Raw genomic sequence first — 18,833 nt, forward strand, 5'->3', positions numbered from 1 at the left:
GGGCGTGGTGGAGGGGCTCAGTAGCGCCACCTTTTGACAAAAGTGGGGGTTAGTTTTTCCTACAGTCACCAAACTCGGTACACATATTATTCTCATCAAGCCGGACAATTTTCTAATTTACATTCATTAGCTCCGACCAACAGGAAGTCAGCTATTTTGGTTTGAATGTTAATTTTTTGAAAAAACAGGCTATGAATTTTATACTACTACTCCTACAGGGTTTATCCAATTTACACCAAGCTTTTTTTAACTTGTTGCGAACACATTGAAGTTGTTTAATTGCAAACGGATTTTGGATATCTCAAACGGTTTGGCCGTGGCGAGGCAACGAATTTATGGCGAGAAAAGGGAAACAGGAAATGTGTTATAACTTCTGCATACATTGATTGATGTTTATGAAACTTCAGGAGTGTGTTGGTTGTAGTAGTCTGATCACATGGATGTAACTATTGTGAGTCAAAGTTATAGCGCCACCAAATGGCAGCAAGAAGTGTATCACTTTTAAAATGCTTTGAGATCACCCTCTTATTTTTACCTGATTTGCTTCAAACTTCATCAGTGTAATGTCAATACACAGCAGATGTAGACCTATGACAGGATTTTTGATATTTGAAATATTGTTGCCATGGCAACAGGTCAAACTGTAATAATATTCTTGAGTGTTTTTGAGGCTCTTAACATGCTTCAAATTGCATGAAACTCGACACACACATCAATATTGTCAACCAGTAGACATGGACAAAGCCATAGAAATGGGCGTGGTGGAGGGGCTCAGTAGCGCCACCTTTTGACAAAAGTGGGGGTTAGTTTTTCCTACAGTCACCAAACTCGGTACACATATTATTCTCATCAAGCCGGACAATTTTCTAATTTACATTCATTAGCTCCGACCAACAGGAAGTCAGCTATTTTGGTTTGAATGTTAATTTTTTGAAAAAACAGGCTATGAATTTTATACTACTACTCCTACAGGGTTTATCCCATTTACACCAAGCTTTTTTTAACTTGTTGCTAACACATTGAAGTTGTTTAATTGCAAACGGATTTTGGATATCTCAAACGGTTTGGCCGTGGCGAGGCAACGAATTTATGGCAAGAAAAGGGAAACAAAGTGTTATAACTTCTGCATACATTAATTGATTTTGATGAAACTTTGGCTTAGTCTTCGTTGTACAAGGCTGATCACATGGATTTGACTATTGTGATTCAAAGTCATAGCGCCACCAACTGGAAGCAGAAAATGTGTCACTTTCAGCATACATTGAGATCACCCTCTTATTTTTACCTGATTTGCTTCAAAATTCATCAGAATAATGTTAAAACTTGGCACATGTAATCCTTTGAAAATGGGCAGGGAGGAGGGGCTCTATAACGGCACCTTGTAGTGCAGTAAATGTGGAGTGAATTTGACATAGTCCTTTGATGTTTAACCGTTTTAAGTGCCTATTGCCCGCTGTGCACAGTTGCCCTGAAGCCACCGGGGTGGCGGTGCCACCGGGCTTGGGCCCGCCATCGCTGCTCGCAGCTATATTTATTATTTATTTTTTTTTTTTTTTCCGTCTTCCGGGGCTTTTTGGGGGCCTTAACATGCTCAAAAACTCTTGAAAATTGGCACACACATTGGAATCCGCGGCCATTAGGACGCCGGAGAGGCTGGTACCCGGGCGTGGCAGGGGGGCTCGACAGCGCCCCCTTGAAAAAAGTCTGAAAATTTGGTCCATATATTAAACATGCTTGCACGTATTAGTATGAAACTCGGTACACATATAGACCTCATCGGGCCGAACAACTTTCGCGCTCTAAGTTAATCGCCACGCCAACAGGAAGTCAGCTATTAAGGGTTGTTTGAAAAACGCATGCTCTGGAATTTGATATACTCCTCCTAGACGATTAATCCGATCGCCACCAAACTCGGTCAGCATGAAGTCAAGACACTGATGATTAAAAATTGCCAGGGGATTTTTGATATCTCGAACGGTTTGGCCGTGGCGAGGCAACGAATTTATGGCGAGAAAAAGGAAACAGGAAATGTGTTATAACGTCTTAATACATATATTGATCTTTATGAAACTTCACGAGTGTGTTCGTTATAGGAGTCTGATCACATGGATGTGACTATTGTGAGTCAAAGTTATAGCGCCACCAACTGGCAGCAGGAAGTGTATCACTTTTTGAAATGTTTTGAGATCACCCTCTTATTTTTACCTGATTTGCTTCAAACTTCATCAGTGTAATGTCAATACACAGCAGATGTAGACCTATGACAGGATTTTTGATATTTGAAATATTGTTGCCATGGCAACAGGTCAAACTGTAATAATATTCTTGAGTGTTTTTGAGGCTCTTAACATGCTTCAAATTGCATGAAACTCGACACACACATCAATATTGTCAACCAGTAGACATGGACAAAGCCATAGAAATGGGCGTGGTGGAGGGGCTCAGTAGCGCCACCTTTTGACAAAAGTGGGGGGGTTAGTTTTTCCTACAGTCACCAAACTCGGTACACATATTATTCTCATCAAGCCGGACAATTTTCTAATTTACATTCATTAGCTCCGACCAACAGGAAGTCAGCTATTTTGGTTTGAATGTTAATTTTTTGAAAAAACAGGCTATGAATTTTATACTACTACTCCTACAGGGTTTATCCAATTTACACCAAGCTTTTTTTAACTTGTTGCGAACACATTGAAGTTGTTTAATTGCAAACGGATTTTGGATATCTCAAACGGTTTGGCCGTGGCGAGGCAACGAATTTATGGCGAGAAAAGGGAAACAGGAAATGTGTTATAACTTCTGCATACATTGATTGATGTTTATGAAACTTCAGGAGTGTGTTGGTTGTAGTAGTCTGATCACATGGATGTAACTATTGTGAGTCAAAGTTATAGCGCCACCAAATGGCAGCAAGAAGTGTATCACTTTTAAAATGCTTTGAGATCACCCTCTTATTTTTACCTGATTTGCTTCAAACTTCATCAGTGTAATGTCAATACACAGCAGATGTAGACCTATGACAGGATTTTTGATATTTGAAATATTGTTGCCATGGCAACAGGTCAAACTGTAATAATATTCTTGAGTGTTTTTGAGGCTCTTAACATGCTTCAAATTGCATGAAACTCGACACACACATCAATATTGTCAACCAGTAGACATGGACAAAGCCATAGAAATGGGCGTGGTGGAGGGGCTCAGTAGCGCCACCTTTTGACAAAAGTGGGGGTTAGTTTTTCCTACAGTCACCAAACTCGGTACACATATTATTCTCATCAAGCCGGACAATTTTCTAATTTACATTCATTAGCTCCGACCAACAGAAAGTCAGCTATTTTGGTTTGAATGTTAATTTTTTGAAAAAACAGGCTATGAATTTTATACTACTACTCCTACAGGGTTTATCCAATTTACACCAAGCTTTTTTTAACTTGTTGCGAACACATTGAAGTTGTTTAATTGCAAACGGATTTTGGATATCTCAAACGGTTTGGCCGTGGCGAGGCAACGAATTTATGGCAAGAAAAGGGAAACAAAGTGTTATAACTTCTGCATACATTAATTGATTTTGATGAAACTTTGGCTTAGTCTTCGTTGTACAAGGCTGATCACATGGATTTGACTATTGTGATTCAAAGTCATAGCGCCACCAACTGGAAGCAGAAAATGTGTCACTTTCAGCATACATTGAGATCACCCTCTTATTTTTACCTGATTTGCTTCAAAATTCATCAGAATAATGTTAAAACTTGGCACATGTAATCCTTTGAAAATGGGCAGGGAGGAGGGGCTCTATAACAGCACCTTGTAGTGCAGTAAATGTGGAGTGAATTTGACATAGTCCTTTGATGTTTAACCGTTTTAAGTGCCTATTGCCCGCTGTGCACAGTTGCCCTGAAGCCACCGGGGTGGCGGTGCCACCGGGCTTGGGCCCGCCATCGCTGCTCGCAGCTATATTTAGGGCCCAAGCGAAAATTCGCGCAGGGCCCTCTTGTTCTTCTAAGGATTATTATTTTTTTTTTTTTTTTTTTTTCCGTCTTCCGGGGCTTTTTGGGGGCCTTAACATGCTCAAAAACTCTTGAAAATTGGCACACACATTGGAATCCGCGGCCATTAGGACGCCGGAGAGGCTGGTACCCGGGCGTGGCAGGGGGGCTCGACAGCGCCCCCTTGAAAAAAGTCTGAAAATTTGGTCCATATATTAAACATGCTTGCACGTATTAGTATGAAACTCGGTACACATATAGACCTCATCGGGCCGAACAACTTTCGCGCTCTAAGTTAATCGCCACGCCAACAGGAAGTCAGCTATTAAGGGTTGTTTGAAAAACGCATGCTCTGGAATTTGATATACTCCTCCTAGACGATTAATCCGATCGCCACCAAACTCGGTCAGCATGAAGTCAAGACACTGATGATTAAAAATTGCCAGGGGATTTTTGATATCTCGAACGGTTTGGCCGTGGCGAGGCAACGAATTTATGGCGAGAAAAAGGAAACAGGAAATGTGTTATAACGTCTTAATACATATATTGATCTTTATGAAACTTCACGAGTGTGTTCGTTATAGGAGTCTGATCACATGGATGTGACTATTGTGAGTCAAAGTTATAGCGCCACCAACTGGCAGCAGGAAGTGTATCACTTTTTGAAATGTTTTGAGATCACCCTCTTATTTTTACCTGATTTGCTTCAAACTTCATCAGTGTAATGTCAATACACAGCAGATGTAGACCTATGACAGGATTTTTGATATTTGAAATATTGTTGCCATGGCAACAGGTCAAACTGTAATAATATTCTTGAGTGTTTTTGAGGCTCTTAACATGCTTCAAATTGCATGAAACTCGACACACACATCAATATTGTCAACCAGTAGACATGGACAAAGCCATAGAAATGGGCGTGGTGGAGGGGCTCAGTAGCGCCACCTTTTGACAAAAGTGGGGGTTAGTTTTTCCTACAGTCACCAAACTCGGTACACATATTATTCTCATCAAGCCGGACAATTTTCTAATTTACATTCATTAGCTCCGACCAACAGGAAGTCAGCTATTTTGGTTTGAATGTTAATTTTTTGAAAAAACAGGCTATGAATTTTATACTACTACTCCTACAGGGTTTATCCAATTTACACCAAGCTTTTTTTAACTTGTTGCGAACACATTGAAGTTGTTTAATTGCAAACGGATTTTGGATATCTCAAACGGTTTGGCCGTGGCGAGGCAACGAATTCATGGCGAGAAAAGGGAAACAGGAAATGTGTTATAACTTCTGCATACATTGATTGATGTTTATGAAACTTCAGGAGTGTGTTGGTTGTAGTAGTCTGATCACATGGATGTAACTATTGTGAGTCAAAGTTATAGCGCCACCAAATGGCAGCAAGAAGTGTATCACTTTTAAAATGCTTTGAGATCACCCTCTTATTTTTACCTGATTTGCTTCAAACTTCATCAGTGTAATGTCAATACACAGCAGATGTAGACCTATGACAGGATTTTTGATATTTGAAATATTGTTGCCATGGCAACAGGTCAAACTGTAATAATATTCTTGAGTGTTTTTGAGGCTCTTAACATGCTTCAAATTGCATGAAACTCGACACACACATCAATATTGTCAACCAGTAGACATGGACAAAGCCATAGAAATGGGCGTGGTGGAGGGGCTCAGTAGCGCCACCTTTTGACAAAAGTGGGGGGGTTAGTTTTTCCTACAGTCACCAAACTCGGTACACATATTATTCTCATCAAGCCGGACAATTTTCTAATTTACATTCATTAGCTCCGACCAACAGGAAGTCAGCTATTTTGGTTTGAATGTTAATTTTTTGAAAAAACAGGCTATGAATTTTATACTACTACTCCTACAGGGTTTATCCAATTTACACCAAGCTTTTTTAACTTGTTGCTAACACATTGAAGTTGTTTAATTGCAAACGGATTTTGGATATCTCAAACGGTTTGGCCGTGGCGAGGCAACGAATTTATGGCAAGAAAAGGGAAACAAAGTGTTATAACTTCTGCATACATTAATTGATTTTGATGAAACTTTGGCTTAGTCTTCGTTGTACAAGGCTGATCACATGGATTTGAGTATTGTGATTCAAAGTCATAGCGCCACCAACTGGAAGCAGAAAATGTGTCACTTTCAGCATACATTGAGATCACCCTCTTATTTTTACCTGATTTGCTTCAAAATTCATCAGAATAATGTTAAAACTTGGCACATGTAATCCTTTGAAAATGGGCAGGGAGGAGGGCCTCTATAGCGGCACCTTGTAGTGCAGTAAATGTGGAGTGAATTTGACATAGTCCTTTGATGTTTAACCGTTTTAAGTGCCTATTGCCCGCTGTGCACAGTTGCCCTGAAGCCACCGGGGTGGCGGTGCCACCGGGCTTGGGCCCGCCATCGCTGCTCGCAGCTATATTTATTTATTTATTTATTTATTTATTTTTTTCGTCTTCCGGGGCTTTTTGGGGGCCTTAACATGCTCAAAAACTCTTGAAAATTGGCACACACATTGGAATCCGCGGCCATTAGGACGCCGGAGAGGCTGGTACCCGGGCGTGGCAGGGGGGCTCGACAGCGCCCCCTTGAAAAAAGTCTGAAAATTTGGTCCATATATTAAACATGCTTGCACGTATTAGTATGAAACTCGGTACACATATAGACCTCATCGGGCCGAACAACTTTCGCGCTCTAAGTTAATCGCCACGCCAACAGGAAGTCAGCTATTAAGGGTTGTTTGAAAAACGCATGCTCTGGAATTTGATATACTCCTCCTAGACGATTAATCCGATCGCCACCAAACTCGGTCAGCATGAAGTCAAGACACTGATGATTAAAAATTGCCAGGGGATTTTTGATATCTCGAACGGTTTGGCCGTGGCGAGGCAACGAATTTATGGCGAGAAAAAGGAAACAGGAAATGTGTTATAACGTCTTAATACATATATTGATCTTTATGAAACTTCACGAGTGTGTTCGTTATAGGAGTCTGATCACATGGATGTGACTATTGTGAGTCAAAGTTATAGCGCCACCAACTGGCAGCAGGAAGTGTATCACTTTTTGAAATGTTTTGAGATCACCCTCTTATTTTTACCTGATTTGCTTCAAACTTCATCAGTGTAATGTCAATACACAGCAGATGTAGACCTATGACAGGATTTTTGATATTTGAAATATTGTTGCCATGGCAACAGGTCAAACTGTAATAATATTCTTGAGTGTTTTTGAGGCTCTTAACATGCTTCAAATTGCATGAAACTCCACACACACATCAATATTGTCAACCAGTAGACATGGACAAAGCCATAGAAATGGGCGTGGTGGAGGGGCTCAGTAGCGCCACCTTTTGACAAAAGTGGGGGTTAGTTTTTCCTACAGTCACCAAACTCGGTACACATATTATTCTCATCAAGCCGGACAATTTTCTAATTTACATTCATTAGCTCCGACCAACAGGAAGTCAGCTATTTTGGTTTGAATGTTAATTTTTTGAAAAAACAGGCTATGAATTTTATACTACTACTCCTACAGGGTTTATCCAATTTACACCAAGCTTTTTTAACTTGTTGCGAACACATTGAAGTTGTTTAATTGCAAACGGATTTTGGATATCTCAAACGGTTTGGCCGTGGCGAGGCAACGAATTTATGGCGAGAAAAGGGAAACAGGAAATGTGTTATAACTTCTGCATACATTGATTGATGTTTATGAAACTTCAGGAGTGTGTTGGTTGTAGTAGTCTGATCACATGGATGTAACTATTGTGAGTCAAAGTTATAGCGCCACCAAATGGCAGCAAGAAGTGTATCACTTTTAAAATGCTTTGAGATCACCCTCTTATTTTTACCTGATTTGCTTCAAACTTCATCAGTGTAATGTCAATACACAGCAGATGTAGACCTATGACAGGATTTTTGATATTTGAAATATTGTTGCCATGGCAACAGGTCAAACTGTAATAATATTCTTGAGTGTTTTTGAGGCTCTTAACATGCTTCAAATTGCATGAAACTCGACACACACATCAATATTGTCAACCAGTAGACATGGACAAAGCCATAGAAATGGGCGTGGTGGAGGGGCTCAGTAGCGCCACCTTTTGACAAAAGTGGGGGGTTAGTTTTTCCTACAGTCACCAAACTCGGTACACATATTATTCTCATCAAGCCGGACAATTTTCTAATTTACATTCATTAGCTCCGACCAACAGGAAGTCAGCTATTTTGGTTTGAATGTTAATTTTTTGAAAAAACAGGCTATGAATTTTATACTACTACTCCTACAGGGTTTATCCCATTTACACCAAGCTTTTTTTAACTTGTTGCTAACACATTGAAGTTGTTTAATTGCAAACGGATTTTGGATATCTCAAACGGTTTGGCCGTGGCGAGGCAACGAATTTATGGCAAGAAAAGGGAAACAAAGTGTTATAACTTCTGCATACATTAATTGATTTTGATGAAACTTTGGCTTAGTCTTCGTTGTACAAGGCTGATCACATGGATTTGACTATTGTGATTCAAAGTCATAGCGCCACCAACTGGAAGCAGAAAATGTGTCACTTTCAGCATACATTGAGATCACCCTCTTATTTTTACCTGATTTGCTTCAAAATTCATCAGAATAATGTTAAAACTTGGCACATGTAATCCTTTGAAAATGGGCAGGGAGGAGGGGCTCTATAACGGCACCTTGTAGTGCAGTAAATGTGGAGTGAATTTGACATAGTCCTTTGATGTTTAACCGTTTTAAGTGCCTATTGCCCGCTGTGCACAGTTGCCCTGAAGCCACCGGGGTGGCGGTGCCACCGGGCTTGGGCCCGCCATCGCTGCTCGCAGCTATATTTATTATTTATTTTTTTTTTTTTTCCGTCTTCCGGGGCTTTTTGGGGGCCTTAACATGCTCAAAAACTCTTGAAAATTGGCACACACATTGGAATCCGCGGCCATTAGGACGCCGGAGAGGCTGGTACCCGGGCGTGGCAGGGGGGCTCGACAGCGCCCCCTTGAAAAAAGTCTGAAAATTTGGTCCATATATTAAACATGCTTGCACGTATTAGTATGAAACTCGGTACACATATAGACCTCATCGGGCCGAACAACTTTCGCGCTCTAAGTTAATCGCCACGCCAACAGGAAGTCAGCTATTAAGGGTTGTTTGAAAAACGCATGCTCTGGAATTTGATATACTCCTCCTAGACGATTAATCCGATCGCCACCAAACTCGGTCAGCATGAAGTCAAGACACTGATGATTAAAAATTGCCAGGGGATTTTTGATATCTCGAACGGTTTGGCCGTGGCGAGGCAACGAATTTATGGCGAGAAAAAGGAAACAGGAAATGTGTTATAACGTCTTAATACATATATTGATCTTTATGAAACTTCACGAGTGTGTTCGTTATAGGAGTCTGATCACATGGATGTGACTATTGTGAGTCAAAGTTATAGCGCCACCAACTGGCAGCAGGAAGTGTATCACTTTTTGAAATGTTTTGAGATCACCCTCTTATTTTTACCTGATTTGCTTCAAACTTCATCAGTGTAATGTCAATACACAGCAGATGTAGACCTATGACAGGATTTTTGATATTTGAAATATTGTTGCCATGGCAACAGGTCAAACTGTAATAATATTCTTGAGTGTTTTTGAGGCTCTTAACATGCTTCAAATTGAATGAAACTCGACACACACATCAATATTGTCAACCAGTAGACATGGACAAAGCCATAGAAATGGGCGTGGTGGAGGGGCTCAGTAGCGCCACCTTTTGACAAAAGTGGGTTGGTTAGTTTTTCCTACAGTCACCAAACTCGGTACACATATTATTCTCATCAAGCCGGACAATTTTCTAATTTACATTCATTAGCTCCGACCAACAGGAAGTCAGCTATTTTGGTTTGAATGTTAATTTTTTGAAAAAACAGGCTATGAATTTTATACTACTACTCCTACAGGGTTTATCCAATTTACACCAAGCTTTTTTTAACTTGTTGCGAACACATTGAAGTTGTTTAATTGCAAACGGATTTTGGATATCTCAAACGGTTTGGCCGTGGCGAGGCAACGAATTTATGGCGAGAAAAGGGAAACAGGAAATGTGTTATAACTTCTGCATACATTGATTGATGTTTATGAAACTTCAGGAGTGTGTTGGTTGTAGTAGTCTGATCACATGGATGTAACTATTGTGAGTCAAAGTTATAGCGCCACCAAATGGCAGCAAGAAGTGTATCACTTTTAAAATGCTTTGAGATCACCCTCTTATTTTTACCTGATTTGCTTCAAACTTCATCAGTGTAATGTCAATACACAGCAGATGTAGACCTATGACAGGATTTTTGATATTTGAAATATTGTTGCCATGGCAACAGGTCAAACTGTAATAATATTCTTGAGTGTTTTTGAGGCTCTTAACATGCTTCAAATTGCATGAAACTCGACACACACATCAATATTGTCAACCAGTAGACATGGACAAAGCCATAGAAATGGGCGTGGTGGAGGGGCTCAGTAGCGCCACCTTTTGACAAAAGTGGGGGTTAGTTTTTCCTACAGTCACCAAACTCGGTACACATATTATTCTCATCAAGCCGGACAATTTTCTAATTTACATTCATTAGCTCCGACCAACAGAAAGTCAGCTATTTTGGTTTGAATGTTAATTTTTTGAAAAAACAGGCTATGAATTTTATACTACTACTCCTACAGGGTTTATCCAATTTACACCAAGCTTTTTTTAACTTGTTGCGAACACATTGAAGTTGTTTAATTGCAAACGGATTTTGGATATCTCAAACGGTTTGGCCGTGGCGAGGCAACGAATTTATGGCAAGAAAAGGGAAACAAAGTGTTATAACTTCTGCATACATTAATTGATTTTGATGAAACTTTGGCTTAGTCTTCGTTGTACAAGGCTGATCACATGGATTTGACTATTGTGATTCAAAGTCATAGCGCCACCAACTGGAAGCAGAAAATGTGTCACTTTCAGCATACATTGAGATCACCCTCTTATTTTTACCTGATTTGCTTCAAAATTCATCAGAATAATGTTAAAACTTGGCACATGTAATCCTTTGAAAATGGGCAGGGAGGAGGGGCTCTATAACAGCACCTTGTAGTGCAGTAAATGTGGAGTGAATTTGACATAGTCCTTTGATGTTTAACCGTTTTAAGTGCCTATTGCCCGCTGTGCACAGTTGCCCTGAAGCCACCGGGGTGGCGGTGCCACCGGGCTTGGGCCCGCCATCGCTGCTCGCAGCTATATTTAGGGCCCAAGCGAAAATTCGCGCAGGGCCCTCTTGTTCTTCTAAGGATTATTATTTTTTTATTTTTTTTTTTTTCCGTCTTCCGGGGCTTTTGGGGGCCTTAACATGCTCAAAAACTCTTGAAAATTGGCACACACATTGGAATCCGCGGCCATTAGGACGCCGGAGAGGCTGGTACCCGGGCGTGGCAGGGGGCTCGACAGCGCCCCCTTGAAAAAAGTCTGAAAATTTGGTCCATATATTAAACATGCTTGCACGTATTAGTATGAAACTCGGTACACATATAGACCTCATCGGGCCGAACAACTTTCGCACTCTAAGTTAATCGCCACGCCAACAGGAAGTCAGCTATTAAGGGTTGTTTGAAAAACGCATGCTCTGGAATTTGATATACTCCTCCTAGACGATTAATCCGATCGCCACCAAACTCGGTCAGCATGAAGTCAAGACACTGATGATTAAAAATTGCCAGGGGATTTTTGATATCTCGAACGGTTTGGCCGTGGCGAGGCAACGAATTTATGGCGAGAAAAAGGAAACAGGAAATGTGTTATAACGTCTTAATACATATATTGATCTTTATGAAACTTCACGAGTGTGTTCGTTATAGGAGTCTGATCACATGGATGTGACTATTGTGAGTCAAAGTTATAGCGCCACCAACTGGCAGCAGGAAGTGTATCACTTTTTGAAATGTTTTGAGATCACCCTCTTATTTTTACCTGATTTGCTTCAAACTTCATCAGTGTAATGTCAATACACAGCAGATGTAGACCTATGACAGGATTTTTGATATTTGAAATATTGTTGCCATGGCAACAGGTCAAACTGTAATAATATTCTTGAGTGTTTTTGAGGCTCTTAACATGCTTCAAATTGCATGAAACTCGACACACACATCAATATTGTCAACCAGTAGACATGGACAAAGCCATAGAAATGGGCGTGGTGGAGGGGCTCAGTAGCGCCACCTTTTGACAAAAGTGGGGGTTAGTTTTTCCTACAGTCACCAAACTCGGTACACATATTATTCTCATCAAGCCGGACAATTTTCTAATTTACATTCATTAGCTCCGACCAACAGGAAGTCAGCTATTTTGGTTTGAATGTTAATTTTTTGAAAAAACAGGCTATGAATTTTATACTACTACTCCTACAGGGTTTATCCAATTTACACCAAGCTTTTTTTAACTTGTTGCGAACACATTGAAGTTGTTTAATTGCAAACGGATTTTGGATATCTCAAACGGTTTGGCCGTGGCGAGGCAACGAATTTATGGCGAGAAAAGGGAAACAGGAAATGTGTTATAACTTCTGCATACATTGATTGATGTTTATGAAACTTCAGGAGTGTGTTGGTTGTAGTAGTCTGATCACATGGATGTAACTATTGTGAGTCAAAGTTATAGCGCCACCAAATGGCAGCAAGAAGTGTATCACTTTTAAAATGCTTTGAGATCACCCTCTTATTTTTACCTGATTTGCTTCAAACTTCATCAGTGTAATGTCAATACACAGCAGATGTAGACCTATGACAGGATTTTTGATATTTGAAATATTGTTGCCATGGCAACAGGTCAAACTGTAATAATATTCTTGAGTGTTTTTGAGGCTCTTAACATGCTTCAAATTGCATGAAACTCGACACACACATCAATATTGTCAACCAGTAGACATGGACAAAGCCATAGAAATGGGCGTGGTGGAGGGGCTCAGTAGCGCCACCTTTTGACAAAAGTGGGGGTTAGTTTTTCCTACAGTCACCAAACTCGGTACACATATTATTCTCATCAAGCCGGACAATTTTCTAATTTACATTCATTAGCTCCGACCAACAGGAAGTCAGCTATTTTGGTTTGAATGTTAATTTTTTGAAAAAACAGGCTATGAATTTTATACTACTACTCCTACAGGGTTTATCCAATTTACACCAAGCTTTTTTAACTTGTTGCTAACACATTGAAGTTGTTTAATTGCAAACGGATTTTGGATATCTCAAACGGTTTGGCCGTGGCGAGGCAACGAATTTATGGCAAGAAAAGGGAAACAAAGTGTTATAACTTCTGCATACATTAATTGATTTTGATGAAACTTTGGCTTAGTCTTCGTTGTACAAGGCTGATCACATGGATTTGACTATTGTGATTCAAAGTCATAGCGCCACCAACTGGAAGCAGAAAATGTGTCACTTTCAGCATACATTGAGATCACCCTCTTATTTTTACCTGATTTGCTTCAAAATTCATCAGAATAATGTTAAAACTTGGCACATGTAATCCTTTGAAAATGGGCAGGGAGGAGGGGCTCTATAACGGCACCTTGTAGTGCAGTAAATGTGGAGTGAATTTGACATAGTCCTTTGATGTTTAACCGTTTTAAGTGCCTATTGCCCGCTGTGCACAGTTGCCCTGAAGCCACCGGGGTGGCGGTGCCACCGGGCTTGGGCCCGCCATCGCTGCTCGCAGCTATATTATTAATTTGTTTTTGTATTATATTTTACGTTTTTAATTTTAGTATTTTTTTTTTGTTTTGTTTTTGTCATTTTTATTTCTTAAATAAAAATCAATTAAAAAAATTATATAGACATTTTTTTAAGTTTAGGGTAATTTTGGTACATCAACTTAAACTAAATCAAGAAATGTTTCCTTGACATTGAATAAAATGAAAAAAAAAAGTTTGAATATTTTATTTTATATCAGTTAACATTTATTTTACTATAGTAACAAAAATATTGTCATGGTTTTAGTGATAACCCTGATTTAATTGTTATTAAATTCTCATTTTCATTTAGTTACTAAAATCAACTAAAACTGAAATAATAATGAATAGAAACTGTAAAAAAAGAGACAAAAACAACAAAGTTACTAAAATTAAAATGTAATATATATATATATATATATATATATATATATATATATATATATATATATATATATATATATATATATATAAAATAAAAACTTAAAAACTAATAAAAATGACAAAATTACTAAAACTTTAACTAAAATTAAAGTGAAAACAGAAAATACTAAAATTAAAAACTAATTCAAGCTATTAATAAAAGCTATGACGGTATCTCAGTGATAGCAAAGTAAGGCTGTGTGTGTGTGTGTGTGTGTGTGAGTGTGTGTGAATCTTTCACCGTGTCTCTCTGTCCGTCTCAGGGTTCATCGGGCCGCACGCGGAGCTTCTCTCTGCTTCCTCACCTCACTCCGTCTTCCTCTCCTGCGTCTCAGAGGCACCTTCCTCACCCCGGGCCTCCGAGCAACATCGTCACCATCACGCACCACAAGTCGCCTGCAGCCGCCCGCCGTGCCAAAAACCAGTATCCACAGCGCCTCCTGGAGGTCAAAGAGGTCAGACACACACACACACACACACACACACACTAACTCACTGACATTCAAAGAAATTCAGTGCAGCATAAGAATTTAATTAGTCCAAAACACAAATATTTTAACTAGTTTTTATAATATTATTTACATATAGCACTACAAAATCACCCCATGTTGTTTTCAAAATCTTTATAATAGATATTGACATCAAATGGCATTCTAAGAAATGAAGAGTTTATTTAAGAGTTTAATTTCACATCATCTATAAAATCAAATGTATGTGCATTTTAATATCATCTGATGTTTCAAAGATACCCGGTAATTCATACTGAATATTAAATGCATTATTAAACGCTACACTTGAAGCATTTATACAGTTTCCTGCATTTATGCATGTGGCAGATGCTTTTATCCGAAGTGACTTACATTGAATTTATGATAGAGATTTTATTAATGTAAATCACTCTGGATAAAAGCATCTGCCACATGCACAAAGGTAAATATGTAACGCAACTAAAACACGCCTCCTGTTCACTGGATTTTCTCTTGAAACATCATCTTCATTAAACAGAAATGTATCACAGAGATGTTTCTCCTCATATAAAGTGAGTTTTGAATTCTATGGGTTTCATTTCTGTGCCAGAACATCATTTAGTGAATTAAAGTGCTGCGTCAGCTGAAACATTATTACCTCATCTGTCAGATCTCACGTGATCATCCGCCTCGACTTCAGTTCAAACTTTCAGGCCCTCGATTTCATCAGCAATAAAGGAAAGTCAGTCAGAGTTAGAGGAAGTTCAATGGAAGATAATGAAGATACTTACCACTTTTATTCTTTATAATAATGTGCCAAGAATACAGTAAGAAAGTCAATCACCAATTTTAATTTCATATTAACTACTGTACATGATCAAAGCTACAGTACAAACAGTACAGTGTTTTCTATGTGAATATATAGTAAAGTGTAATTTATTCCTGTGATCAAAGCTGAATTTTCAGCATCATTACTCCAGTCTTCAGTGTCACATGATCCTTCAGAAATCATTCTAATATGATGATTTGAATTCAATTCAGTTGTAAAACAGACGAAAGACAAGTGACATTATTCAACATTCATCTTGGATGATTAGTAAATTATTGTAGTAACAGTGAACATGACAGTCTTCTATGGAAGCTTGTTTCTTCTACAGAATAAAACAATTTAAAAGATAACTGAGCCTTTTTTCTCGCAATTCTGACCTTTTTTTCTTAATTTTGACCTTTTTCTCACAATTCTGACATTTTTTGCGCAATTCTGACCTTTTTTTTCTCAATTCTGAATTTTTTCTCACAATTCTGACTTTCTCACAACTATGACTTTTCTCGCAGTTCTTTTCTCTCACAATTCTGACATTTTTTGCGCAATTCTGACTTTATTTCTCGCAATTCTTTTTTCTCACAATGCTAACTTTCTTCTCACAAGTCTGACCTTTTTCTTGCAATTCTGACTTTTTTCTCTCACAATTCTGACTTTATTTCTCGCAATTCTTTCTTCTCACAATTCAGACCTTTTTCTTGCAATTCTGACTTTTTTCTCTCACAATTCTGATCTTTTTCTCACAATTCTGACATTTTTTGCGCAATTCTGACTTTTTTCTCTCACAATTCTGACTTTATTTCTCGCAATTCTTTCTTCTCACAATTCAGACCTTTTTCTGGCAATTCTGAAATTTTTTTCTCAATTTTGACCTTTTTCTCACAATTCTGACATTTTTTGCAAAATTCTGACTTTATATCTCGCAATTCTGACCTTTTTCTCGCAATTCTGACCTTTTTTTCTCAATTCTGACCTTTTTCTTGCAATTCTGACTTTTTTCCTTTACAATTCTGACTATTTCTCACAATTCTGACATTTTTTGCGTAATTTTGACTTTTTTTTTTCGTGCATTTCTCACAATTGCAAGTTTATATCACACAATTCAGAGAAAGAAAGAGTCAGAATTGCAATATGTAAACTTGCAATTGTGAGATAAAAAGTTATTTTTTGTTTCATTCAGTGGCGGAAACGAGCTTCCAGTTTTGTGATGGTTAGCTCTGATGTTTTGACCAGAGTAACCCCTGGGGTTATGTTCTAGTTAGTAGTGAAACTGAACTGCTCCACCTGCTGGTCAACTGCAGTAAGAACCTTCCTCTTTTCTTCAGGCTATGAACCAGGCCGAGGGTCAGCAGAAGAGTCTGGTCCAGTCCATCGAGTCTCTGCCGGCGAGAGGATCCCTGTCCTGTCTGGATCAGGACCTGCTGCTGCTGAAAGCCACGTCTGCCGCCACGCTGAGCTGCCTGGGAGAATGCCTGACTATATTACAGCACAGCGCCGGACACAGCGGCAGCAGCAGCGCTAAGCCGGTTCACAACCGCGGTGAGTCCGACACGGACGCCCCACAGACTGAGTCGGCCAAAGATCAGGGCGAGGTCGACTGCGGCCCCTGTCCGTATATAACGGGGCCCATGCAGCTAAACGTTTGCAATAAATGCTGTTGAAGGGCTGTTTGCATGTTCAGTGTCTGTGTGAGTTCATCTGTATTTTGGTTCTTCATTTGTTCATTCAGTTCTGTGCCTGATTGTATCATTTGTATTTGTGCTTGAGTGTGTAACACGGATGAAACCGTCTCTCGATGCATGATTCGTGTGAGTGTTTGGAATCTGATTCCTGTTGCTTTTCAATGCTGGATGAACCACATGCCAAAGAAACACACAGGTGCCTGAAAACTCCTACCGACACAGTGGATCCAGTAAAACTTTCAGATCAACCCTGACATGGACTCAGGTGCTTCGCTCTGGGCGTCAAGATCAATCGCCATGATTTTATATTTGATTTTGTTTTATGTTTGATCATTTTTTTTAATGTTGATTGACTCGGCCAAACGAGAACTCTTTGATATGAATGGACACATTTGAGGAGAAACACTTGAGAGCCCAATGACTCTGTTCCTGGTCTGAATATTGTATGTTTGTTTCTGAATGTTGGTCTTCAGATCTCAGGTTCTGTTTCTTGTGTTTGGACAGAACATTAATTTCAGCGCTTTTTAATGCTGTTTTTCTTTTGTAAAATATATTTTTGTTCCTCTGAGAGTGTGCTTGTTCTTCTCTCGCCCTGAATGCTTCAAATTGAGGTGAAAATGAGACCCTATTGGTATATACTGAATGGACTGAATCCCAAACGGATCACCCAGAATGTTTCTGATGTTACAGAAATGAATTAAATTAATTAAAATCCTGAGTTTAGACGACACCTTTGATCTCTGACAGGTCTATTAAGGGTTAGTTGTGTGTATTGAGGGGGCGGGGCTGTGAATGGGGAGGGCTAATGACAAAGAGTGGGCAAGTCTTGGACAGGGGTGGGGCTGTGAATGGGGCGGAACCTGCAGATCCAAACGAGGGAAACGCCAATCAGGTAAATACATATTTTGTGTTTTGTTTGCATGATCCATTTGTTCTTCATCACAATAATCAGTCAGAACATCGCACATATTCACACGTTCTCTTTTGTGCACGGATGTTTCTCTGCATGGTCTGTGTGTGATATTTATTTTTTTCCAGCTGTTTGAGAAATTAAAGAATTAATCTGAAGTGATGCTTGATGCTGTCAGATGTAGTGTTAATCTAGTTATTTCCTGCTTTTATATATATATATATATATATATAATATAAAATAAATAAATGTTTTCTATTTAAATATTTTAAAATTTATTTTGACTTGAGATCATCGCAAGCCCCGATCGGTCTCGGCAGCGCCGCTTCAAATCAAACACAGCTACTATCTTAATTTTTACTTTCTTGTTAAAGGCTCACCCAAAAATAAAAATTTTAAAATTACCCACCCTCATGTTGTTCCAGACCCGTAAGACTTTCGTTCATCTTCGGAACACAAATTAAGATATTTTTTATGAAATCTGAGAGGTTTCTGTCCCTCCATTGACAGTCTATGAAACTACCACTTTCAAGCCCCAGAAAGGTAGTAAAGACATCATAAAGTAATCCATGTGACTCTAGTGGATTGCTTTGTGCAAAAAATTAGAATTAACCTCTTTATTTACAAAATATTAATCTCCAACGCACGTTGGAGAATCCACTGGAGTCACATGGATTACTTTAATGATGTCTTTACTACCTTTCTGGGGCTTGAAAGGGGTAGTTTCATAGACTGTCAATGGAGGGACAGAAACCTCTCAGAT

The 18,833-nt window shown here is 39.1% G+C and overlaps 1 protein-coding gene across 1 annotated transcript in view; it reads left to right on the forward strand.

Moving 5' to 3' along the window:
- Nucleotides 1-18,833, forward strand: part of LOC137002258 (oxysterol-binding protein-related protein 10-like) — a 40,614-nt gene that overhangs the window by 13,768 nt on the left and 8,013 nt on the right. The window contains exons 5-6 of the mRNA XM_067361817.1: nt 14,452-14,643; nt 16,804-16,999. Coding sequence (XP_067217918.1) covers nt 14,452-14,643; nt 16,804-16,999 — 388 coding nt within the window. The remainder of the gene's footprint in view (nt 1-14,451; nt 14,644-16,803; nt 17,000-18,833) is intronic.

This window comes from Chanodichthys erythropterus, chromosome 15, assembly GCF_024489055.1.
Source record: "Chanodichthys erythropterus isolate Z2021 chromosome 15, ASM2448905v1, whole genome shotgun sequence".
Classification (NCBI taxonomy): Eukaryota; Metazoa; Chordata; class Actinopteri; order Cypriniformes; family Xenocyprididae; genus Chanodichthys; species Chanodichthys erythropterus.